This window comes from Pteropus vampyrus, unplaced genomic scaffold, assembly GCF_000151845.1.
Source record: "Pteropus vampyrus isolate Shadow unplaced genomic scaffold, Pvam_2.0 Scaffold40, whole genome shotgun sequence".
NCBI classification, from domain to species: Eukaryota; Metazoa; Chordata; class Mammalia; order Chiroptera; family Pteropodidae; genus Pteropus; species Pteropus vampyrus.
In genome coordinates this window covers 7,119,480-7,142,824 of record NW_011888821.1, presented here as the reverse complement: position 1 = coordinate 7,142,824, position 23,345 = coordinate 7,119,480, and the positions used below count along the sequence as shown (strand labels likewise).

At 37.9% G+C, this 23,345-nt stretch overlaps 1 protein-coding gene, 1 non-coding gene and 3 pseudogenes across 3 annotated transcripts in view; 4 read left to right on the top strand and 1 right to left on the bottom strand.

Moving 5' to 3' along the window:
• The window catches only part of PDXDC1 (pyridoxal dependent decarboxylase domain containing 1), a 46,319-nt gene that overhangs the window by 12,245 nt on the left and 10,729 nt on the right, over positions 1-23,345 (top strand). Inside the window, exons 3-13 of one of the 2 annotated variants that reach the window (XM_023529645.1) lie at positions 406-471; positions 2,334-2,414; positions 4,259-4,405; positions 5,556-5,745; positions 7,773-7,841; positions 8,647-8,725; positions 12,807-12,891; positions 13,832-13,880; positions 14,033-14,134; positions 14,978-15,103; positions 18,621-18,671. In XM_023529645.1, coding sequence (XP_023385413.1) covers positions 406-471; positions 2,334-2,414; positions 4,259-4,405; positions 5,556-5,745; positions 7,773-7,841; positions 8,647-8,725; positions 12,807-12,891; positions 13,832-13,880; positions 14,033-14,134; positions 14,978-15,103; positions 18,621-18,671 — 1,045 coding nt within the window. The remainder of the gene's footprint in view (positions 1-405; positions 472-2,333; positions 2,415-4,258; positions 4,406-5,555; positions 5,746-7,772; positions 7,842-8,646; positions 8,726-12,806; positions 12,892-13,831; positions 13,881-14,032; positions 14,135-14,977; positions 15,104-18,620; positions 18,672-23,345) is intronic. The other variant, XM_011358397.2, reaches the window with a different exon arrangement.
• LOC111738617 lies at positions 2,692-2,810 on the top strand (annotated as a pseudogene).
• On the bottom strand, positions 3,065-3,183 carry LOC111738570. Its single transcript, XR_002779888.1, has one exon. It is a non-coding gene; the product is annotated as a 5S ribosomal RNA (ribosomal RNA).
• On the top strand, positions 5,897-6,015 carry LOC111738603 (annotated as a pseudogene).
• Positions 10,006-10,124, top strand: LOC111738616 (annotated as a pseudogene).

Below are 23,345 nucleotides of genomic sequence, written 5' to 3'. Positions count from 1 at the left end.
CTGACTTTAAAGTGGGTGTTTGTCTTGGGTAGAAGATGCTTTGTAATTAAAGGATTTTGAAATTGAGGGGCAGGACTTATAATTTTCAGTTCTGCCTATTAAGAGTTTCATTTACTTAATGTATTGATTTGAATCTGTAAATACTTCTTACTATATATTAAAGTCAGGTAGGGCATCAACATACAAGAAATGGGTTGAAGTATTATTTTTTTCATGTTCTTTTCCTGAAACAAACTATACCCCGCATTGAGTGCTGCGGTGAGGGTGGGGTGGGAGAGAAATGTGATGTGTGTTTAAATCCTACCTCAGTTACTAAAAGATTTATAGGCAACATTGTCACATGTTTGCATGCCCAAATGTTAAAAACCTGATATAATAAAACAGTTTTTTATTTCCTTTAAATAGAAGAACAGAGGAGGAAAATGGAAAGAAGCTCATGTCAGGGGATATTCCAGGGCCTCTCCAGGGCAGGTAGGTGGCAACGAAGATAAGCATCTTTCGTTACGATGTACATTCTCTTTAAACCAAGATTTTACCATCATCAATTTACAATTTTAGTTTTAATGAGCACAAAGCAAATTTAGAGCTGAGCAGTGTGCCATTAGAAACCTGACATGCCGTTGGCTGGTTGCTGATAATGCCGAGCCTACCTGGTTCTCCCGCTTTGCCGTTCAGAATTTAATACATCATGACCCACAAGCAATGCACAAATTTATAGTTTGACTATCATACTTAGCTCATCCTTGAAACCTGTCTGTAATCTATATTGTAGACAGAGCTTATTATGAGAGATTTTAATATAAGATTTATTATTTTTGTAATATAAAATGAAAGCGTTAACTTTAATCATTTATTGACAGAATGATTTATTTTCTGGCAGCTAAAGCAGATCTCTCAAGTGTTTGTGGTTGATCAGCAGGGAAAATATCAGAGAAGTAAGCAGCTGTCTGACTGAAGTTTTCACAAGATGTTAGCCCTCAGTTCAGAATTAAAATCCCAGCTTTCCTCATACAAGCTTATTTTTTTATAACCAGGAAACTGCACATAGGCAAACTTTACAACTCCCTTAAGTTGTCCTTTGACCTGAATATAAATATGTGCAATGTTGCAAAAGAAAAGTGTGGAGGAAGTATCACAGCATACCAGTAAATGCCACATCCGGCACACCTAGATACTAATATTTTAAAATAGGCACTCCTACTTATAGCTTGAATGGTGCTGATTTGAAGCCTTCTTGATGTGAAGTGTGTTCTGCAGGTCAGAACAGGAACCAAATCCTGTAAATCCCCCCATCCTAGGCCTACCGAGGGGAATTAAAGGGTTCTACTGATCCCACAGACATTTTCCTGGAAGAGATACCACCAAGACCATCTCTAATTCTTAGAATAGAAGGGCCTTAAAGCCACTGGACAGGAGTATTCATATTTAATAATGCTGATAGCCAATATCTGAGATATTACTATGCTAGGCACAGCATTAATGCTTTACGTGCACTGATTGCATCTTCACAGTTCTGTAATGTAAGGGCTTAGGGAGTTTCAATAGCTTGCTTAAGGTCTTGTGGTTAGGCATACTTGGCCTAATGTCTGCATAGTGTCCAAGGACCAGAGCCTCCATCGTGTGAAGGTCAGCACTCTGGGGAGTATGGGTGTTGGGGTATTGTTTTGACAGTGTCTCTTTTTCAAAAGAGACATTTTATTAGTCATATTCTCATTAATGAAGCAATAATACTTTCACATTACATGTGTAACAAGTTGCCTTGACATCGCTTACTACGTTAGCCATTCACATTCCTCCCTGAAATTTTCACCTTTTCACATGATGAGCACTTAGTAACTTATCTTGGATAGAAGTAAATCTGTTTATTCTCCAAGCAGATATCCAGTTTCCCAGCTTGGGGGAAAATTGGTAATAAATGATGCTTGCATTACATCTTTAAGTCTGTTAGAACATACAGACAAGACGCCTACTTGGAGGGAAACTAGATATAATAGTGGCTTTGGAGTATCCTTGCTGCTTCTGTGATATGTCAGCATCTTATAAGAACATTTTGGCTCTTGTGGCATGTTTATTTTCCAGGATTCAAATGAACAAGTAGAGCAGTATTGCTGAAACAGTACCGGTGAAGTTTTAAAAAATCAATCTCAGATTTAGGTAGAAGATTTAATTCATTACAAGTAAGGTTATATTCAGAATTCAGTTGAAGAATTCAGTTGAAGTTTGTTTTTAAAAGATGTATACTGTATCTCAAACACATTCTTTCTTGTAGCTACTAAATTTAAAAAACTAGTTTGGATGAAAGCAATAGTGGCTAACTCTTTTTTATTCTGCAGTGGACAAGATATGGTGAGCATCCTCCAGTTGGTTCAAAATTTGATGCATGGCGATGAAGATGAGGAGCCCCAGAGTGCCCGGTAATGGAGAACGGTTGGCAGCCTCTCTTTGACAGTATATGTGTCCTCGATTTCAATAGTGACTGCATTCTTACAAGTTACTGAAATAATAAGCTGTTTCATTCAGAGTTACTTATGATACAAAATGATGTTTATTTTTTTTCTTTTTAGGGAGACATTTATGTATTTTAGATAATACATTTTATAAGAAGAAGGCATTTAAAAACGTTTACCATGTCGTTTGTATGGTATCTTGTCTCAAAGGAGGAGCTGGCAAAGGGACCAAAAAATAATTGCTGTCTGTGGCCGTGCCACCCTGAACAAGCCTGATCCCGTCTGATTTCGGAAGCTAAGCAGGGTCAGGCCTGATTGGTACTTGGATGGGAGACCACCTAGGAAGACCAGGTGCTGTAGGTGTAAAAAATAAAAAAAGGGATCGTAAGCTGACAAAGTCCTTGCAATCTGTGAGGTCAATCAAGGGTTACCTCGCCTTAAAAAATAAAAATAAAAAATAACTGCTGTGTGATTTTCTGCTGATTGCTAAGAATTGCAGCTGAATTGATGGGCAGTAGGCCACATTGTGAATCATCCATTTGCTTTATTTTTATTCATCTATTTAGCCAGTTTTGTTTTCTCTTTAATTATTTTATTTTATTTATTTATTTATTTTATGCCTACAGTACCTGGTTTTCCCAGGTGGTCTCCCATCCAAGTACTAACCAGGCCCGACCCTGCTTAGCTTCTGAGATCAGATGAGATCGGGCGTGTTCAGGGTAGCATGGCCGTAGACTCTTTAATTTTTTGGAATAAGTAATGCATTCTGGTTCAATTTTAAGAGAGAAAAAGGATATACAAAGGCAATTTTTCTTCTTACTTTTGCCTCTTTTTCTTGTTAGAGATAGTACTGCCAGTTTCCTTGTGTATTCTCAGAGATATTTTGTGTGTATGTATGTATATACAAGCAAATTGTCTTTACTTAACCCCTCCAGTGCATAAATATTGTGCAGATTTTTCTGTACCTTGCTTTTTCCACATATGTCTTGGAGTTCATTGCATAAAGGAGCTTTCTGGCAAATAAAGGGCCTAGAAGTGAAATTGCTGGGCCAAATAGTTGGTGCATTTGCGATTTTGATAGATATTGCTAAATTTCCCTTCGTGGAATTATGCCAATTTATAGTCCCACCAGCAATGTACGAGAGACCTGTTTTCCCTTTGCCTGCGAGGCTGTTAGCCAACTTAAGAGTCATTGCCAGTCTGATAGATGAGAAATGATATTTCAGCATAATTTTAATTTGCATTTTTCTTATGAACCAGGTTGTGTTCTTTTTGTATGTTTTCAGACCCATTTATATTTCCTTTTCTATGAACTATCTCTTGTCCAGTATCCTGTCTTTTTCCTATTGACTTATTAAGGGATATTAGTCTATTCATTTAAATTATATATAAAACAATGCCTAGTTCCCCTTGAATTTGCTGTATTATGGTTATAAATAGCTAATTAATACAGTAAATTGATCTTCATTTAATGATTCTTTAAAAAATTGTGTTCTGCACATTTAGCTCTTTTAGTTCTTACAGCTTTCAAATTTAAAAACTTTCAGGGGAACATTATTCAAAAACAGTTTGTATATTTATTAGTCAATAAAAAGAAAGATATCTTCTATGAATTTAAAAAATATTTTTCTTTGTAGATAATTGATACCTTAAAGGCATTGAATTTTCTAAATTTATCTACGTTTCTGTATTCCAGGCCATTAAGTGGATTTCCAGTCTGACAGAAATTTCTGTGGAATACTGTCTCTCAAAGTTTTATTTTTTATGTTTTTAATACTGCTTTTTTTAATATAATAAATTTTGATTAACAGAATCCAGAGTATTGGAGAACAAGGTCATATAGCTTTGCTGGGGCATAGTCTGGGAGCTTATATTTCAACATTGGACAAAGAGAAGCTGAGAAAACTTACAACTAGGATACTTTCAGACACTACCTTATGGCTATGCAGAATTTTCAGGTAAAAAAATTACAAGTTTTTACTTTCTGATAAAGATATTTATGAGTTGTGTATAGACGATGAGAGATCTTTTCTGGAGCTCTGCTCTCTGGGTTTAAAGCCGCCTCTTCCCCTTCCTCTGGGAAGGGTTGTTTAACCTCTCCATGCCTTAGTTTTCTCATCTACTAACTGGAGATAGATAGCATTAATACCTTTTTCATGGCATTGTTGTGAGGATTAAAAGAGCTAATGAATTAATTCATGTAAAGAGCTAAGAATCTAAGCACATAGGAGTTAGATGATGTCAGCAGTTTATTTTGGGGATTGTTAATTGGCACAAGTTGATAGAAAGTGAAGTTGATTCAGTTATTTTAAAGTGTTGGCTTGTGCTTTAGTAGAAAAGAAATTCATAAAGAAGAAGAGTATGTTATGAAATTGAAATTTGCTCGATACCATGATAATGTTGGCATTATTAAGGAATTATAGCAGATTAAGGATTCAGTGGAAGACACAGGACTAGTAGTTATTTTTGTGTTCATTATTACTTTTATGGAAAAGGTAGTATGTTTTTGTGTTTGCCTGACGCTGGAACATTTGACTTGCGAGACTCGCTTTTCAGAGGTTGGCCTGGTGAGAATATGTTTGCCTAGCTGTATCGCAAAGGAAAAATTTTCTCCTAATAAAATTCAATACCTATAATTAAAATTATTCTTCTTCTCTAAGAGGTTAAGAAGAGTAAAAAAGTTAGAAAAGCAGAAAAGTTAGCCTGACTAGCATTTTCGATGATTTTATTTACTTCAGATGATTTAGAGCTGAAACTCTGCTAAGAACCTTGCCCGTGTTATCCAGCATTGGGCTTCTTGTAGAATAAGCCAAAACTGTGATTTTCAGCCTTTTTATGTCAGAGGGACTTGTTCTTTACTGGTTTTTATAGTTTCTGCTTTTTTGTAGAGATAGATATGGATGAAGGGGCATTGCCTCTGTTCCTTGTAACCTCCATCTATAAGGAGATGTTAGCCACCTGAAATGATGGTGATTCTCGTCCCTTTGACTTATGTAGGTGGCAGTTTCTAGGCTGAGAAAAGAATTGCTTCATGATTATAAGATTGGGACATAAAATAAGAGTTAACCAGAGATAAGAACATATTGATACATGGGTATCTCTTAACAGGTATGAAAACGGCTGCGCTTATTTCCACGAAGAAGAAAGAGAAGGACTTGCAAAGATCTGCAGGCTCGCCATTCATTCTCGTTATGAAGACTTTGTAGTGGATGGATTCAATGTGTTGTACAACAAGAAGCCTGTTGTATATCTTAGTGCTGCTGCTAGGCCTGGCCTGGGCCAGTACCTTTGTAATCAGGTAATGGGATGTAAGGTGGATTTTTAAAGATTCGATGTTTTGTTCTGTCCTGGAACTTTTTAAAGTGTGTAAACTCATTTCTTTAGCTGGTGTTCTTTTTAAGTAAGAAGATTTTTTTATATGCTTGTTTTGTCATTATAAAAATATATACGTCTACGGCCATGCCGCCCTGAACAAGCCCTATCCTGTCTGATCTTGGAATCTAAACAGGATTGGGCCTGGTTAGTACTTGGATGGGAAACCACCTAGGAAGACCAGGTGCTGTAGGTGTAACAAATAAAAAATAAGGGATTGTAAGCTGACAAGTTTCTTGCAATCTGTGAGGTCAACCAAGGGTTGCCTCGCCTAAAAAAAAAAAAAATACACACACATATAAACGTATATTAATCAATTATATTTAAAAAAGATATTTACCTTTTTTTACTTGCCCAGAGACAGCCACAGTCAGCATTTTACTTTATTTCTACATGTGTGTTTTTACATGCTTATATGTGGCCCTTTCCACTTACTGTTATAACAGGTGCATATCTTTTAACAGTTCTTAAAAATAAAGTTTATTTTTAATGTTTTCATAATATTCCTTCAAGTGAGTATATAGTATTTTAACTAATTGTTTGCCTTTTGTACAATTAGAGTGTTTGCATTCGTTTGCTTCCTATGACCATTTTCAGGTAACACTTTTGTATAGTGCTGTTATAGACATCTATACATGAAGCTTTTTCTATGTTTAGGATTATATTCCTGTGATTGTCAGAGTAATCTGGAATCACTAGATCAAAGAGCATCACCATTTTTAAAGTTCACAGTACACGTAGCCCGATTAGGAGGTTACCTTGGGAAAGAAATTGTTAAGCCTCTTGGCCAAGAATGTTTTAAGACAAAACTGTTAGGAAGATTTGTCTTTTGTAAGATAGAGGAGCCCTGGGAAGATATATGTGGGAAATTCAAAGATTTAAGTTGGTTCTGAGCTGTGGTCAGAAATTATGTCCTCTTGAGGATGTACAAAATGGGGAGTTTTGTAGTATCCCTATAGAAGCATGAAACAAATTACTTACTGAGTACCTACTACGAGCCAGACTTTTATGGACCCAGGGTTGTCTTGGGACAGCAGTCCAGCCTTAAAAAGATGTGTGAGGGTATCCTGTTACATGAGAAAGGCAGTTGACACGGCTTTGTGTATAAGATGGTCATGTTCATGTTTTTAAAAGTGTTTACATGTTTATATGCATATTTTTTATACCTAGAAAAATATATAAATATATTTATACCTAAAAAAATGGCAGGTTCCATACTAACTTGTTTAATAGTGAAGGATTGGTGGCTTATGTGGGGGCAGTTTCACTTTTAATTTCTATATTTTTCATTGTGTGTTTTATTTGGTCTTCACTTTCATAATTTAAAAAGAAAAATCCATTAAGGGGAAAAAAGTGTGACTAAAATACTCTCTAAATTTTTGGTCTTTCAATTCTACCAAATCTTAGTTATATAGTACAATAGGCTGCAACTGTTTAAGAATTTCTAAAACTATAAACTCAAAGACTTGGAAGCTAAAAACGAAGAGTATAAAATATGACATTACCATCGTCATAACACTGATTTTATTTCTGTTAAGAAATGTGCACTTGCTGGTCCTTATTTATGGCTTTTTAGGAGTAGATGGACCCATAAATAAGATATTGTTCTTTGAGTGCCTTTAGCCGGTGTCATTTACCACTAATTCTTGGAGGAAAGACCTAAATTATCCCCAAAATGCTCAAGTCTTGGTTGTTCTCCAGTTTGGAAAAAGTGTGTTTCTTTTTTGGTATATAGAATATACCAAAGATATTTACTCATTTAGAAAATGAGTTGATAGTTGATGCGTTTAGAAAATTTTGCATTGTCTCTGCCCTCTTAAAATATTAAGAATTCCTAAGGAGAGAAATTGTTTAAAAAGAATAATTATGACTTGTCTTAGAGCCACAGTTTTTTGAGGGCATAAGTGAATGATGACAGAGCTTCCTTGTAAAATTGTATGTTTCTTCTTACAGCTTGGCTTGCCCTTCCCCTGCTTATCTCGTGTACCCTGTAACACTATGTTTGGATCCCAGCATCAGATGGTGAGTTCTTCTTTTGGTTTGTAAAATAATATGGAATTGTATTTTGAATCCGTGTCTTCCTATCAGGTGAAGTTCTGTTTGCTGGCTTCCAGATAATTATAAGCTTATTTGTTTATCGCTTAAATCTTCCCATTGCGTAATACATGCTTCGGGTTTGAATGACCATGAAGGTTGGCTGGCATATAGATCAGGAGTACCTGGATCTTAAGATCTTGTAATCACTATATCACCTGCTTTAAGAGGAAACATGGAGTCCAGTTAAGCCCCAGTAATTCCTTCTATAGCTCATCCTTTGAAATGGTTATCACTATTGCCTGGATTTATGAATGGGAAGATTTTGAAAATGAGCTTCTTCATTTGTAATCTTGGGATTGGATTCTGTTTTTAGACATGCAAGTCATAAGACTTTCCATACTGAAGCTAGAAGCAAAAGGGATAGGTTTTAGGGTTCTTTAGTTTTTTTCAAGGTAGTTTTTCTGTAATTCAGATTCATTACTGAGTAATACTAGAGGTACAGTTTTGGCTTTTTGGGGGTGTTGAGAGAACATTTCCTTTAAACATAAATGTTTTAAACTAGAGAAATGTTGGTTCTGTATATGCAGATTTTAACTTTAATCACACTTTACTAATTTTTCTAGTTAGTCTTTAGGGAAAACTTTGATTTTCATGTTTATGATTAGAGAAAATAGAAGAATCATCAAGAATAAGAATTGACTTGAGTGATTAATTTGGAAGTTACACTTTTTCGTTGTATAGCTTTTATGCTGTTTGCCTCATGCTCTTATGGTTTGTCTTTTAATCCCAGGATGTTGCCCTCCTGGAGAAACTGATTAAAGATGATATAGAACGAGGAAAACTGCCCCTATTGCTTGTTGCAAATGCTGGTAGGTGTCATGAACCCAAATCTTCCATTTTGAACATGTAAGAGAGAAGCTAGGTACTTAGCTTAAAAAAGACCAAGTCTTAAGAAATGTTTGTTTGCCACATGCTTAAGATGGTCTGTGTCAGCATTGTTTTGAGAATTATAATACTAAAGTTGGCTCATTAGATTCCTTTAATTGTTGGTTTGTTTGGGGAGTTACTTTGTGTGTGTATACTTTTTCATTTAGGTTGTAAGTGCTTCTCTACTCCTTCATGTGCTTCCTTTCTAAACTGGATTTTAAAACGTCATACAAATGTCCACCTTGTAGACAGGGTCAATTCTCACTTTCTGTTCTGCTTGCCATAGTGCATTTAACATTGTACTTGAAGTAGACAGTGCAAAAAGGCAAAAAAAAAAAATAGTCACACGACATAGATATTGAAAAGGAAGAATAAACTGTCTTTATCTGCAGATGGCACAATTGTACAAATAGTAAGTCCTAAGGAAACCAAAGAAAAGCTATTGGAACTAATAAGCAAATCTATTAAGGTCGCAAGATTTCTGTATACTAGCAATGAACAATTGAAATTGAATTTAAAATGTCATTCAAAACTTTATGGATAAATTTAATAAAATATATACCAGATCAGTACACCGAAAATTATAAAATATTGCTGAGAGAAATTCAGAAAGACTCAAATAAATGGAATGAATGATGTGCTATATGTATGGTTGAAAGACTCATTAAGTCAAATCTCCCCAAATTTATTTATAAATTCAACTCAATCCATAGCAAAATCTCAACAGGCTACAATTTCTTGTAGAAATTGATAAGCTGATTCTAAAATTAATATGAAATCTACAAAGGATCTAAAAATAGCCAAAATAATTTTGAAAAAGAACAAAATTGGAAGACTTATCCTGATTTTTAGACTTACTGTAATGCTACAAATCAGAGAATGTGAGATTAATTGAAGAGAATAGGGAGTTCAGAAATAGACCCACATGTATATGGTCACTTGATTTCTTACAAAAATCTCAATGTAATTCAAGGGAGAAAGGATAGTCTTTTCCATCAGTGATTTTGGAACACTTGAAAGAAATTGAACCTTGACCTTTATCTCAACTTACTCTAAATACAAAAATTATAAATGGTTCAAAGACCTAAACGTATGAGCCAAAACAGTAACACTTCTAGAAGAAAATACAGAAGATCTTTGTGACCTTGTGTTAAGGAAAGACTTCTTAGGACACAGAAAGCATGAATCATAAGTTGAACTTTATCAAAAATTAAAAGTTTTAGTCTTCGGCCATGCCACCCTGAGCAAGCTCAATCCCATCTGATCTCGGAAGCTAAGCAGGGTCGAGCCTAGTTAGTACTTGGATGGGAGACCACCTAGGAAGACCAGGTGCTGTAGGTGTAAAAAATAAAAAATAAGGGATTGTAAGCTGACAAGTTCCTTGCAGTCTCTGAGGTCAACCAAGGGTTGCCTTGCCTTAAAAAAAAAAAAAAAAAATCCAGAAAAAAAAAATTAAAAGTTTTTGCTGTTCAAAAGACCCTGTTAAGAAAATGAAAAGGTGAGTTACAGACTGGGAGAAAATATTTGGGAAACATTTTTCTGACAAATACTGTATGAAAATGTGTAAAGAAGTTTTACAATTCAACATTAAGAAGACAGTACAATTTTTTAAATGAACAAGAGATTTGAATAGATGTTTCACAAAAGAAAATAATATGAATGTATGTGCACTTAAAAAAATGCCTAATGTCATTACTCATTAGAGAAATGCAAATTAAAAGCACAATGGGCTACTATTACTTACCTGTTAGAATGCAGAAAATAAAAAAATACAATGTTAAACACTGGCGAGAATGCAGAGCAATGGGAACTCATACACTGCTGGTAGGGGTGTGAAGAATGTTACAGCTACTCTAGAAATAGTATGGCAGTTCTTCAAAAGGTTAAACTTAGAATTACCATATAACCCATTAGTCCCACTTGTAAGTATTTATCAAAGAGAAATGAAAACAAGTCTGTACGAAGAATTGTATATAATACTCATAATCAGAAACAACCCAGATGTTCTTTACCTTGTGAATGGATAAACCAGTTGTGTTATACCCATCTCTGTGGGCTACTAAGCAATAAATAGAAATAGTTACTGATATACATACCAGCAGAGATGATTCTCACAAGCATACTAGCTGCAGAAAGCCAGACATAGAAGTTACATAGTATATGATTCTATTTATATGAAATTCTAAAACAGACAAAACTCAGTGACAGAAAATAGATCAGGATTGTCTGGAACCAGTGGGGAGTGGAAAGAAGTGAAACCTCAAGGTGAATGAGGAAACTTTTGGGGTGATGGAAATACTCTCTACCTTGACTGTTGGTGGTTATATACTGTATACATCTGGCAAAACTCATTAAACCATATTACTTAAATGAATGGGTTTTATTGCATATAAATTAAACTTTAATCAGTAAAGCTGATTACAGTTATCTCTGGGTATCCACAGGGGTTGGTTCCAGGACCCTCGTCCCCCCCGTTGGATACCAAAATCCACAGATGCTGAAGCCCCAATGTAGATGGTATATTGTATTTGCATATAATCTTCATTTGCATCTAGGCTCCAGTAGGCTATGCCTACATGTCACTTCATTCGTGTGGATTCAGCACAGTGCTCAGAACGTGGAAAATTCCAGTTTTGCTTTTAGAACTTTCTGAGATTTTTTTCCAAATATTTTTAATCCACAGCTCGTTGAATCTGCGGATTCGAAACCTCTGGCTACAGAGAGCCAACTGTACTTTAAAAATAATAATAAACAGAAAAATAGCCACCTTATTGCTTCTAGGAAAACCACCACTTCCTGCCTGATTTAGCATATTGTATGTTTAAAAAGAAACATAAATCCACCCATATTCAATCATTTGAAAGATGAGAGAGGCTGCAATTAAAACGTGACTGAGTGACTTACCAGTGTGTCTCTATTGCTGTCGCCAGAGTACACATCCCAGGGGTTAACCAGCAGACATGCCAAAAAACTTGAAAGAAGAATCCAAATGTGGTCCAGTCACTAAAACATGGCACTGTGATTTATGTTTTCATGGGCCATGTGACATAATCCGCGCATTGGCCTTTGACCTTTTTCAATGGAACCAAATGTGTTAGTTAAGATTTTGTAAAAACTTGAGGCAGACTTGTGTGGGGAAAAGAGTTTTCAGCCCATAACCCTTGCAAAAGAACCACTTGTATCAGTTGTGTTTGTTGAGGATTTGAAATCTTAACTAAAGGGGATTCTGCTAGCTGGAAATTTAGGATGGTTGGGAGAAATCTTAACTAAAGGGGATTCTGCTAGCTGGAAATTTAGGATGGTTGGGAGAATACATGACTCCATATATTACTGTGCTTGTGGTTACGGGTCTACCCAGGAAAACCTGGAGTGTAAATGAATTGATATGTTCAAACTGACTTCAGAATACATGTTCTATATTAACACAAAGAACCTCCAAATTGGGTTAAAAACACCTCAAATTCATCTATATTTTTAATAAAGGACATACCTAAATAAAAATGGCACGGAAAATGACAAGTCAGAGTGGAAAAAGATATTTTGGGTAAATGAAGTACTCTAGCAGTGTTAGTGTGAGATAAAGTAGATGTCATGTTAATTATAATTCATATGATCTGAAAGTGAACCAATATGAATGCTTATGAATATGACTGATATATGTAAAGGAAAAATTGATAGAATACAAGTATAAATTGACAAACCCATAATTTTGGTGGGAGATTTGAATATATTTCTCATAAAACAGATGAAATAGATAGAAAATGAGTATATAGAGAACTTAAATAACACAATTAACAGGCTTGTGTTATAGATACAAATAATGGAGAACACAGTCTTCAAAACTTGAATAATTAACTTGAAAAGGCTGATTTTTAAGCCAGTCTACCAAGAAAATCTTAATAAAACAGAGATATGATATTACTTCTCTCACAGGGAGATAAGGTATAGAAAAGCTTTAACCATGCTGTAAAGACTTAGAAAATATTTGTTCCTTTTAGTGTCCTTTTGTGTGTTTTATCCTAGGAACTGCAGCGGTAGGGCACACAGATAAGATTGGGCATTTGAGAGAACTCTGTGAGCAGTATGGCATGTGGCTTCACGTGGAGGGGTGAGTGGAGGGTGAGGTTGGCTCCAGGGTTGGCCTGCACACAGCACTCATGAGGAGTGGACATCCGGGCTCCCACTTAGTTGTGACATTTATCACTAAGGGCTCTTCAGTTGCCGACAAAACAACCCAAATCGGCCTAAGTGAGAAGAGATTTTGTTGGCTCACATAACAAAAAAGAACAGTGTTAGTATTGGCTTCAGGCACAACGTGAGTCAGGACTTCGTGTCCTTGTGTTGTGCCCTCCCACTCCCCACCCTAGCACTTGGCTTGATTTCCTCTGTGTTGGCTTCATCTATAGATAGACTTTCCTGTTATGGTGCAAAGTAGCTGCAGCAGCTCCAGCCTTCTTTTCAGGTTTGTGTCCTTTGGGTTAGAATTAAATTTCTAATACTAAGTCTCATCCGACCCAATCAGTGTGGTCAGGGAAATGTAATACTCTGATAGCTTAGGTTATTTGCCCACCTCTGGAGCAGGTGGCGGTGTCCCCTCCACCCAAAGTTGTCTGATGGAAGAGACTGGGACGTTTTCCTAGAAGGCCGTTGGAGGGCTGCCGAGAGAAGTGTGGGTGAGGGGGATGCGGGGAGGCCGGAGTAGTGCATACCTGGCACATGCAAGGTAGGCTGCTTTCTGATTTTATCCCTCTGAGAAAGAATGATGACTGGAAAATAATAGCTATGAAAGGTAGGAGACCCATTACACTAAGTAAATAGGAGATAATCTCTGGAAGTACATTTTTATTAAAATGCACTTTCAAGGTTTTCCTGAAATTTGTAGGTACTACATTTTCTGTTACTGTTATAAAAACTAATAACACAGCTGAAACACATTTAAATGTCATCTCAGAATAACACAGCCTCTTTCTTTTTTCTTTCTTTGTAAAGTACATACTTAGTGAATAAGCAGCAGTAAACGATTCTTAGATCAGTGTTTTTTCTTCCAGTGTGAATCTGGCAACGTTGGCTCTAGGTTATGTTTCCTCGTCAGTGCTGGTATGTTGTTGATTTACTAAATATTATGTTTTTAAGAAAGCATTTAAAATCATTTAATCCCTGATAGCTTTTCCCAGTTCTTATGAATGGAGGAGGGTGTTGGGTTTCATGTACTCTGATAGTCTAACAAGAAGTTGTCCTCTCTTTGGTAGGCTGCAACCAAATGCGATAGCATGACATTGACCCCAGGCCCATGGCTGGGTTTGCCAGCTGTCCCTGCAGTCACCCTTTATAAACACGACGATCCTGCGTTGGTAAGCTTACTCTCTCTCACTGGCAGGGAGTGGGAGTGGCTAATCCTTATGGATCTGGGGGCAAAATACAGAAAAACCGAAAAATTAATGCCACTTTTATGACTTTTTATTTTTAAAAAAACCGTCAGTAACAGAAATGAAACTTCACTATGTGTATTCTCCCCATACTTGTGTGTACGAAGAACTTTTTATGAAAGCATAATATTCTGTTACTCTAATGCCACACTTAATCATTCTCCATTTGTGAACTTCTGGATGCTTTCAAATTTTTGTTACTGAAACAATGAGCATCTTTCTGTGGTTCAAATTATTTCCATAGAATAGGTTCCCAAGAAGTAGCATTCCTGTCGGAGTACTTAAAGCACTTGGTCTACATTGTCTAGAGGGTCGTAACATGATATTTTTTAAAAGGTACAGCGATGGTTCTTGATAGTGGATCAGTTGGTGGTAGGCTCGTGCAAATAAGCTTTAAGTGACCCTTGTTATAACAGTTGATGTCTTGCCCAGTTGATAATGACTAAGTATTTGAGGACGCTCAGAACTGCCTTGGAAGTGGCTGCCTCTTGAGTGGCTAAGAGCTCCGGCTCTGGGATGTGACCCATCTGGATTCTCATCCTGGCTTCGCCAAATCTCAGACACGAGCCTTTGGACAAAGCAAGATCTCTGAGCTAAGTTGCCTAGAATACTTACTTCATAGATTTGTTGGATTTGCAAATGAATAATGCAAGCCAAGTGCCTGGCATAGCGTCTGACACGTACTAAGTGCCTGGTAAATGGAAACTAGTTAATTCTGCTATGTGATCTCATTGGCTATGGTTAATAAACCCATATCGGCTTTTTTAGACGTTAGTTGCCGGTCTTACGTCAAATAAGCCAGCCGACAAACTCCGTGCCCTGCCACTGTGGTTGTCCTTACAATACTTGGGACTTGATGGGATTGTGGAGAGGATTAAGCATGCCTGCCAACTGGTGAGTAGGAACTTTAAGTTTAAATGAGTCACAAATACTCCATCGCCAAAGCAGTGTCAGAAAAATACTTCATGGATTTATTCTCCATCCAATACCTTGTCTGTATTTCCCATCTCATAGCAAGCAGACTAATAGCCCTGCTTGTATACGTTTCTTGTTCAAAGTTCTGGGAGAGACTGCTGGGGTTGTCCCAGCATTTGTGTCCATAGGAAATCAGATTCAAATGAATGTGGGTGTCAGCATGAGATGGAAAAAGAGGCCACAAGATGACAGCCAGAGAGTGGCAATGGGCGCAGAGCGGGATAAGTACTCCATTGACTGACGCTTGAGGGTGAAGGAGCATGCTGGGCAGGGGCTGATTATAGATGCCATGTAGATTTTTAACATCAGCTGGCTTGGGTTCCTTAATTGCAAAGCTTTGGGGGACAGTTTTAATTCTCTTTTTCTTTGAGATGTTCTAATTGTGAAAAATACATAATTATGTTGTAGTTTAGAAAGCAAAAGAATGTCATCTTTATGCATTTGAGAACTGAGTCCTACCTAAATCTGAAAGCATGACATCACCTCTCCATACCCCTGTTTTCATACCTGTAAAATAGGGATAATGCTATCCCAAAGACTATTATGAGGACTTAATGAGTTCATCCATGTAAAGCTCTCACAGTAGTGCCTGACCGTACAGTAAGTTATGCAAATAGGTTTAAAAGTAAATCTTTGTTTTAAGCATATTCCTGGGGAATTGGCACTTCCTCAAGTGTCATTTTTATATTTAAGAAAAAGTATTTTCGTATAACTGTAACAGGCGTCCTCTGATTCATAATGTCATGGTGGTTCATTCTAACATTAGTTTCTAAGGAAATAGAAACGTTCTAAATGAAGTAGTTTGGTTTTTACATTAAATAATTTTAAGATTTATGTTCATTGTGTTCAAAGAAGCACTACATTTAAAAAGAGTTTCTCACTGGGCTGTTGGCTCACATCTTGCAGTTTGCTTCTTTGGAAGAAAAACCTTTATTGCCGTAGTAACCGAAGCCCCTTTGGGAAGGGTTCAGGCCCTCAGGGGAGAGTTTTTTCAATTCCCTTTGGCTTACGGAGTGCAAGGAAAAAAAAGATGACATCAGCTGCCTTGAGGTCACTGCAGCTCTGGCATCTTCCTACAAGCAAACGCTAGCTGATCTCACATATTCTTGAGGACTTAAATAATGTCCTCTCGTTGACTCACCACCGCTAACTGCACATGGTGCCCTGCGTGGGAATTCAGACATGGTTAGTGTACGTTCATGCCTGACGGTCATACCAGAGCATAGGTTCTCTGAGAGCAAAATCCTCCTCCTCCTCCACCTCCTCCTCCTCCTCCTCCTCCCCCTGCCCTCCTCCTTTCTTCCACCTATCGTCTTTACTTCACGGAAAGCAGTTACTGAGCGTTTACTCAGTGCCAAGCTCGGCGAAGACTGTCCATGCAGTATCTCCTCTGATCCCCGCAGCTTCACTAGAACATAAAGCCCACTGAGAAGAGCATATTTAAGATTCAGTTGTCTCGAAGGGTTTCCCAGTGTCTGATGCTCAGAAAGTATATGATGAAATAAGGAACCACACCTCCCTCAGGTAGATACTGTTTCACCTTCACATCAATGGTGACAGACCTGGAATTGAGTTACAAATGTGATATGCATGTCATACCATGTTTTACACACCATTACTAGGCACTTAACATATGTCAACTCATTTAATCTTCACAACCCCGCAAGATAGATACTATCATCCCCATTTTATAATTCAGGGAACTGAAGCACAGAAAGGCTAAATAACTTACTCAAGGTCATAACTAATAAGTGGCAGATTAATTTTTCCAATATCCTACAGGTGACGAGTGGCACAGTCAGGTTTGGAACCCAGGTGTGGTTATTCAGACCCCATGCTCCTAACCAGCTCTTAACCAGCCTTTAACAGCTCTTGCTTATCTTGCTCCTCCTCCCCCAGTAGTAGGTGCTGTACCTTGCACATATTTGCACTCAGTATTTTTTTTCTTTTCTATTGAGTTGTAATTGACAAAATTATATTAGTTTCAGGTGTACAACATGATTTGACATTTATATATATTTTGAAATGGTCACCACAATAATAAGTTTATAACTAGACTTCTGTCACCATACATAGTTAAAAAATTTTTTCTTGTGATGAGGACTTTTAAGGTTTACTGTCATAACAACTTTCAAATATGCAATACAGTGTTATTAACTATTGTCACCATGTTGTACATTACATCCTCATGATTTATTTTATAACTGAAAGTGTGTGCCTTTTGGCCCCATTCATCCATTTCACCCACCCTCAGCTCCATGCCTCTGGCAACCACCAATCTGTTCTCTGCAGCTGTGAGCTTTTTATTTTGTTTTGTTTTAGATTCCATATATAAAGGAGATCATATGGTATTTGTCTTTTTCAGTGTGAATTATTTCACTTAGCATAATGACCTCAAGGTCCTTCTATATCGTTGCAAATGGCAAGATTTCATTCTTTTTTATGACTGAATAATTCCATTGTATTCCACATACATGTCACATTTTCTTCATCTATCAACGGATGGACACTTTGGTTGTTCCCATGTCTTGGCTATTATAAATAACACTGCAATAAACATAGGAGTGCAGATATCTTTTTGAATTAATGTTTTTTTTCTTCAGATAAATACCCAGAAGTGGAATTCCTAGATCATACAGTAGTTCTAGTTTTAATTTTCTGAGGAACCTTCCTGCTGTTTTCCACAGTGGCCGCACCAGGTCGCATTCCCACCAGCAGTGCACAAGGTTCCCCTTTCTCCTCATCCTCACCAACACTTGTTATTTCTCGTCTTTTTGATAATAGCCATTCTAACAGGTGTGAGGTGCTATCTTATTGTTTCGATTTGCATTTCCCTGATGATTAGGGATGCTGAGCATCTTTTCACTTACCTGTTAGCCATCTTTATGTCTTCATTGGAAAAATGTCTATATAGATCTTCTACCTATTTTTTAATTGGATTGTTTGGGGTTTTTGCTTTTGGATTATATGAATTTTTTTTATATATTTTGGATATTAACCCCTTATCAGATAAACAATTTGTAAATATTTTGTCCCATTCAGTAGGTTACCTTTTCATTTTATTGATGACTTCCTTTGCTGTGCAGAAGCTCTTTAGTTTGATGCAGTCTCACTTGTTTATTTTTGCTTTTGTTGCATTCAGTGGTTTTTGAATGAGTGAACGCCATATATCGCTAATATGAAAAATTCACACATATCTCATTAGGAAAAGCTCTTCTTCAACCACTAAATATAACTTTAAACTGAAAGAATAAGGAATATTTGCAGATGTTGAAATGCAGGAATTGCCAGTTGAACTTGGGACTCACGAATAGATAGATGGCTTTATCTGACTGAAACTCTTGTTTGCAGACAGGCAAAGACCTCATGAAAATTGTTTAATATGTCATGTCAATCTAATGAAATCACATGAGCTGTTTTTTTTTGTTATTTGCAGAGTCAACGGTTGCAAGAAAGTTTGAAGAAAGTGAACCACATCAAAATCTTGGTATAGTATATAATTTGATCCGTTTTTGAAGTAAATAACTTTTAACTTCAACAACTTAGAATGATTTTCTCCAGATTCGATGCATTTCAGTGGAATTGTGGCAGCTCCTGTAAAACCATTTTCTTTGGAAGAGACTCATGCATGTACTGATGACCTCATTTCACAGTTAGCATCAAGCCTAGAAATTTGCCACTGTTTGAACCCCTACTGTGCTTTTCACAGCGCTTTTCCATTTGTAGTTTTGTTCTGTTAAAATTAAGAATTGCACAACGATCTAATTACACTATTGACTTCACCTGCCCAGCGATTTTTGAACACCCATCTTCCTGAAATGAGAAATCGTTTTATCTCAGAATGTGTTGGCCTACTTTTTCTAAAACCTGACGCCAGAGTTTTTATTTGCACAAACGGGAATAAGGAAGCAAGTGGCTCCGCTCTCATCTTCCCCTGATATTTTCCTAAAAGATACCAGAGTCTGTCAGAGATTCCTCCCTAGGGATAATAACTAGACAGTGAGGATTTCATGAGGCTAATAACCAAGTATCAGTTCAGGTTTGAATGTTTTCATGTTTTGCTTTATTGCATTTTAGAATTTCAGAAAATGTATAGGTCAGATTCTAATTTAAACAGAGTCACCGGATGTTTCTCTGACAATTTTGCAGGATACACTTCAGTTTAAAACTAATATTTGAGTTTATTTGGGGTTCAGGTTCATGCAGTTTATATCCATTTTAGTGCATGGTTTGGTTTAAGCACCAGAAAAGGGGGGCCGCTCTGCCTTGCCTTCTGAATACGAGCTTGGAGCCTACTCAGATGACCTGAGTTGACCTGAATGCTAACTTGGAAGAGGAGCGTGGCCCATTGGAGAGAAAGAGGGATGAATGTAAGTCAGGAGACTTGGGTTCTAATTTCAGCCATAACACGGGGGCCTGTGACATTGAGTCATTCTCTTAAGCCTGTGAGCGATGCTGTCAGAGAAGGTATGTTGGTTGGACTCCTTTGACTGCAAACAGAGAAACCCAAATTATGGATTAGAATGAGCAAGCTGGTAGGGAGCAAGCTGGGCCTGTGTACTTTCTGTCTCTCCCTCACTGAGCCTGCTCGGTCCCCTCCTCATGTCCTAATTCTCCCTCATTCTCCTCCAAGCAGGGAGGATCTGCTGGTGCTAGGTAACCACCCGTTGGTTTGAAGCAGCTTCGTAAGGCCACATAGGACCCAGGGATAAACCCTGTCCATCCCTCCTTCCAATGGCTGCTTTTCTCAGTAGAGAATATAGTATTTGGCAAACACCATGAGGGATTGTGGCCTGTCATTAAACATTATCATCATCTTCGTCATCGTCACAGCTGCTGTTTGTGAAATGCTCGCTGTGTACCAGGCACGGTTCTGAGTACCTTACGTGTGTTATTCATTTAACCCTCACACAGTCTCCTTTGTACGTGCGCGTCCCTCTACCTGGGAACACTGTTCTCCCTAATTCTGTCATGGGTGGCTTCTTATCCTTCAGCTCTTACTTCAGATATCACCTCTTCAGAGGGGCCTTCCCCGACCACCCTATCTACACACCCCACCACCACCTGTCACTCTCTGTCCTCTGGGTTTTTTCCTTCTTCCTCGCACTTACTGCTACATGAAATAGTATTAATATTTGTTCATTGCATGTTTTTCCCCGTAGAAACTTCATAAATGCAGGGGCTTTTGTCTGTTTTTTTTTTTATAGTTTTAAGCCCTGTGCCAAATATAGTACTTGGCATAGAGTAGGCATTCAGGTATGAAGAGGTAAATCTCAACCATGAGTTGGATGCAGTGGTCATTCCCCGTTTACTGGTGAAGTAACTAAGGCACAGGCAGATCTGGTGGGTTGCCCAGGCCACACAGCTGGAGAGCGGTAGAGCTGGGATTCAGACTCCAAAGTCTGTGTTCTTCCCCAGTGAACCTCTCTGTCGTAGGTCAGTTTACAGGAGAAATTAGTTTGTCCTGCTTCTGGGGCTTGTAGGAAGGGCATATCGGATAAAGGAAAATGGGAAAGCAGTATATCTTGGGAGGCATCATAAAATGTAAGTAACTATTAAATGTCTTTCTGCTTCTTACCACAGTATTTGTATAGTGCTTTCATACAGTTGTGGAATCCTCACAATATGTCACAGTGGCGAAGTGTTCTTATTTCCATTCCTGTTGCTCAGATTAGTTATGTGTCCAGAGTCCCATAACTAGTAGGTGTCACATCCAGCACCTGAACCCAGGTCACTAAGAAAAGCAGTCTGACTGCACTGCTCCCTTCTCCAAGCTCCCATGGCCTCATCCTTCCTATCCGGACAGCCGTCCCGGAGCCTCTTGCATCCCAGAAACACAGACCCAGCTCACTGCCACCAGTACCAAGACCCTGTCCACAGAGCCAGGGGCGGCCTCTAGTCAGCACGTAAGGGGAAAAGCTAATACTGCCACCTTGCACGTGAGGATCTCAAAATGCCGCCATGGGGCAGTCTGTCTGGTTTCGTGTTTACATCTCTGCTGGTTTATGAGATTTTGTCTTTAGTGTTCTGCCACTTTCACCATGATACATCTAAGGATTTTGAAAGTCCTGCTTGGGAACCTGAGGATTCTGAAATCATTTTTTTGAAATATGACTCCCTAGTCTACCATCTGGAACTTCAGTTAGCTGCTCATTGACTGTTGTCCTCCCCTCTTCCATCAGTCTCTCTTAAACTTTTCAACTCTTTGCAGCCTTAATGCAGAGATCTTCTTTAAGTTGAGTAATTTGCTCTTGAGCTGCCTCTAATCTGCTCTTTAACCTGCTGACTGTATTTTTGCTTTCGGTGACTTCTTTTTAATTTCAGGATGGTCTCTTTAGTTCTTTTCAAGTCATCTTTTTAAATTATCTTTAAGTGTTTTCTGGTCTTTTGTTTCTCCATTAAAACACAGTTATTATAGTCTATTTCAGATAGTTTAGTGAGTGTTTCAATTCTTGGGCGCACAGATTGTCCCCTCAGCTGTATCTACTGACTCTTGCTCCCTGTTTTTTTGTTATGAGCTAGATTTTTTTCCCTTGTGTGATTGGCCTAGGTCCATTGGTGTATGTTGGTTTCACAGCTCTCGGATTCTATATCGTGTAGGACATCCAGCCCAGGTGCAGTGCACACCTGGCGTTTGATTTCTCATGAGAGAATTTTTTTTTCTCCCTTTATAGAGCCTCAGGCAGAGTTAAGCTTTCTTGCTGGTCAGTGGATAGAGTTTTTCTCTCCATCTTTTCATGGGGAGTATTCTTCAAAGAGCCTGGCTGTGCACACTCACCACTATCCCTCTCATGGGCCTAAAGACCCAGGACCCTAAACATTAGAGCCAAGTTCCAGGCCCCATATGTGCTCCTCTCCTCCCAGTCCTGCAGCTCAGCTTACAGTAGTCTTTCTGTTTTCTCTTCTTTCTGGATTCACCTTTGTGAGCTAGCAGTGGTTTAAACTTTTTTTGGGGGGGGGGGTAGGGGGGCAGGTTATCACTTATGTTTAATACAGCATTTTCAGTATTTAGAATTGATAACTTCATTATTAGCTTAGTTTACTATGTAGCTAGAACAGAATTCTATGTATATAGTTATCCCTTGGTATCCACAGTGAATTGGTTCCAGGATCCCTCATGGATGCCAAAATCAGAGATGCTCAAGTGCTTTATATAAAATGGTGTAGTATTTGCATATAACCTATGCACATCCTTTCATGTACTTTAAATCAACTGTAGATTACTTATAATACCTAATACAACAAATGCTATGTAAATAGTTGTTACACTGTATAAGGAAAAGAAAAAATTCTGTACTTGTTCAGTACAGATGCAACTATGGTATACATAGTATACATCAGCAACATTTAACTTTTTTTTCCGAATGTTTTTGATCCCTGGTTAGTTGAATCCTTGGATGCGGAACCCATGGTTATGGAAGGCCTACTGGATAACAGTATTTCTTATGCACACTGACATTTGAGACCACTGAGCTCAAAGAAATAAGAAACAAAGAATATATATATAGAAGTCTAGGCACTGCAATCATTCTGCCTTAGCCTGAGGACGGGAGAATGGGTGTAGAATTTAGCCGCTTTTGTTCCTATTTCCTTATTGGGCTTAACTCCATTCTATTTATTAAGCCCTTCTAACTTTAAAAGTATTAATAGATTTATTTGTTTATGTGTATAAGTTAAAGAAGATAGTAGATATGAAAGCATAAGAATTGGCCTAATAATTGACAGATTTGAATGTATATCTTGCTTCATCTGAATCACATCCACAAGGGCCTTTGAAAAGTCAATAGAGAAAATCTTGGGCCAACTACTTCCTGCCTTTCCAAGGTACCATTTCCTGTTGTGGCCCTACGAGCGAGACACACAGCCCTAGAAAGTAGGTTTTATGACTAGAATAGTAGTACTGGAATTGTTGAATGCGTAGAGATCCTCTCTCCCCGTGTTCCTCACCCCCTAATCCACCCCCAAAATACCACAGTCTGTCAGGGGCATTACTGCCCCTTTTGTGTCCTGACCCCGCAGTGGAGCTGACGGCCGACTATGTGTTTGTGCAGTGGAGAGCCTGAACTTTCTACTGGCTTATCTTCATGCAGTGAGCGTTTTCTCTGTTATTAAATCCATCAGTGAGGTTGGTGGCCTGATGCCTGTCCCGAATATAAGTACC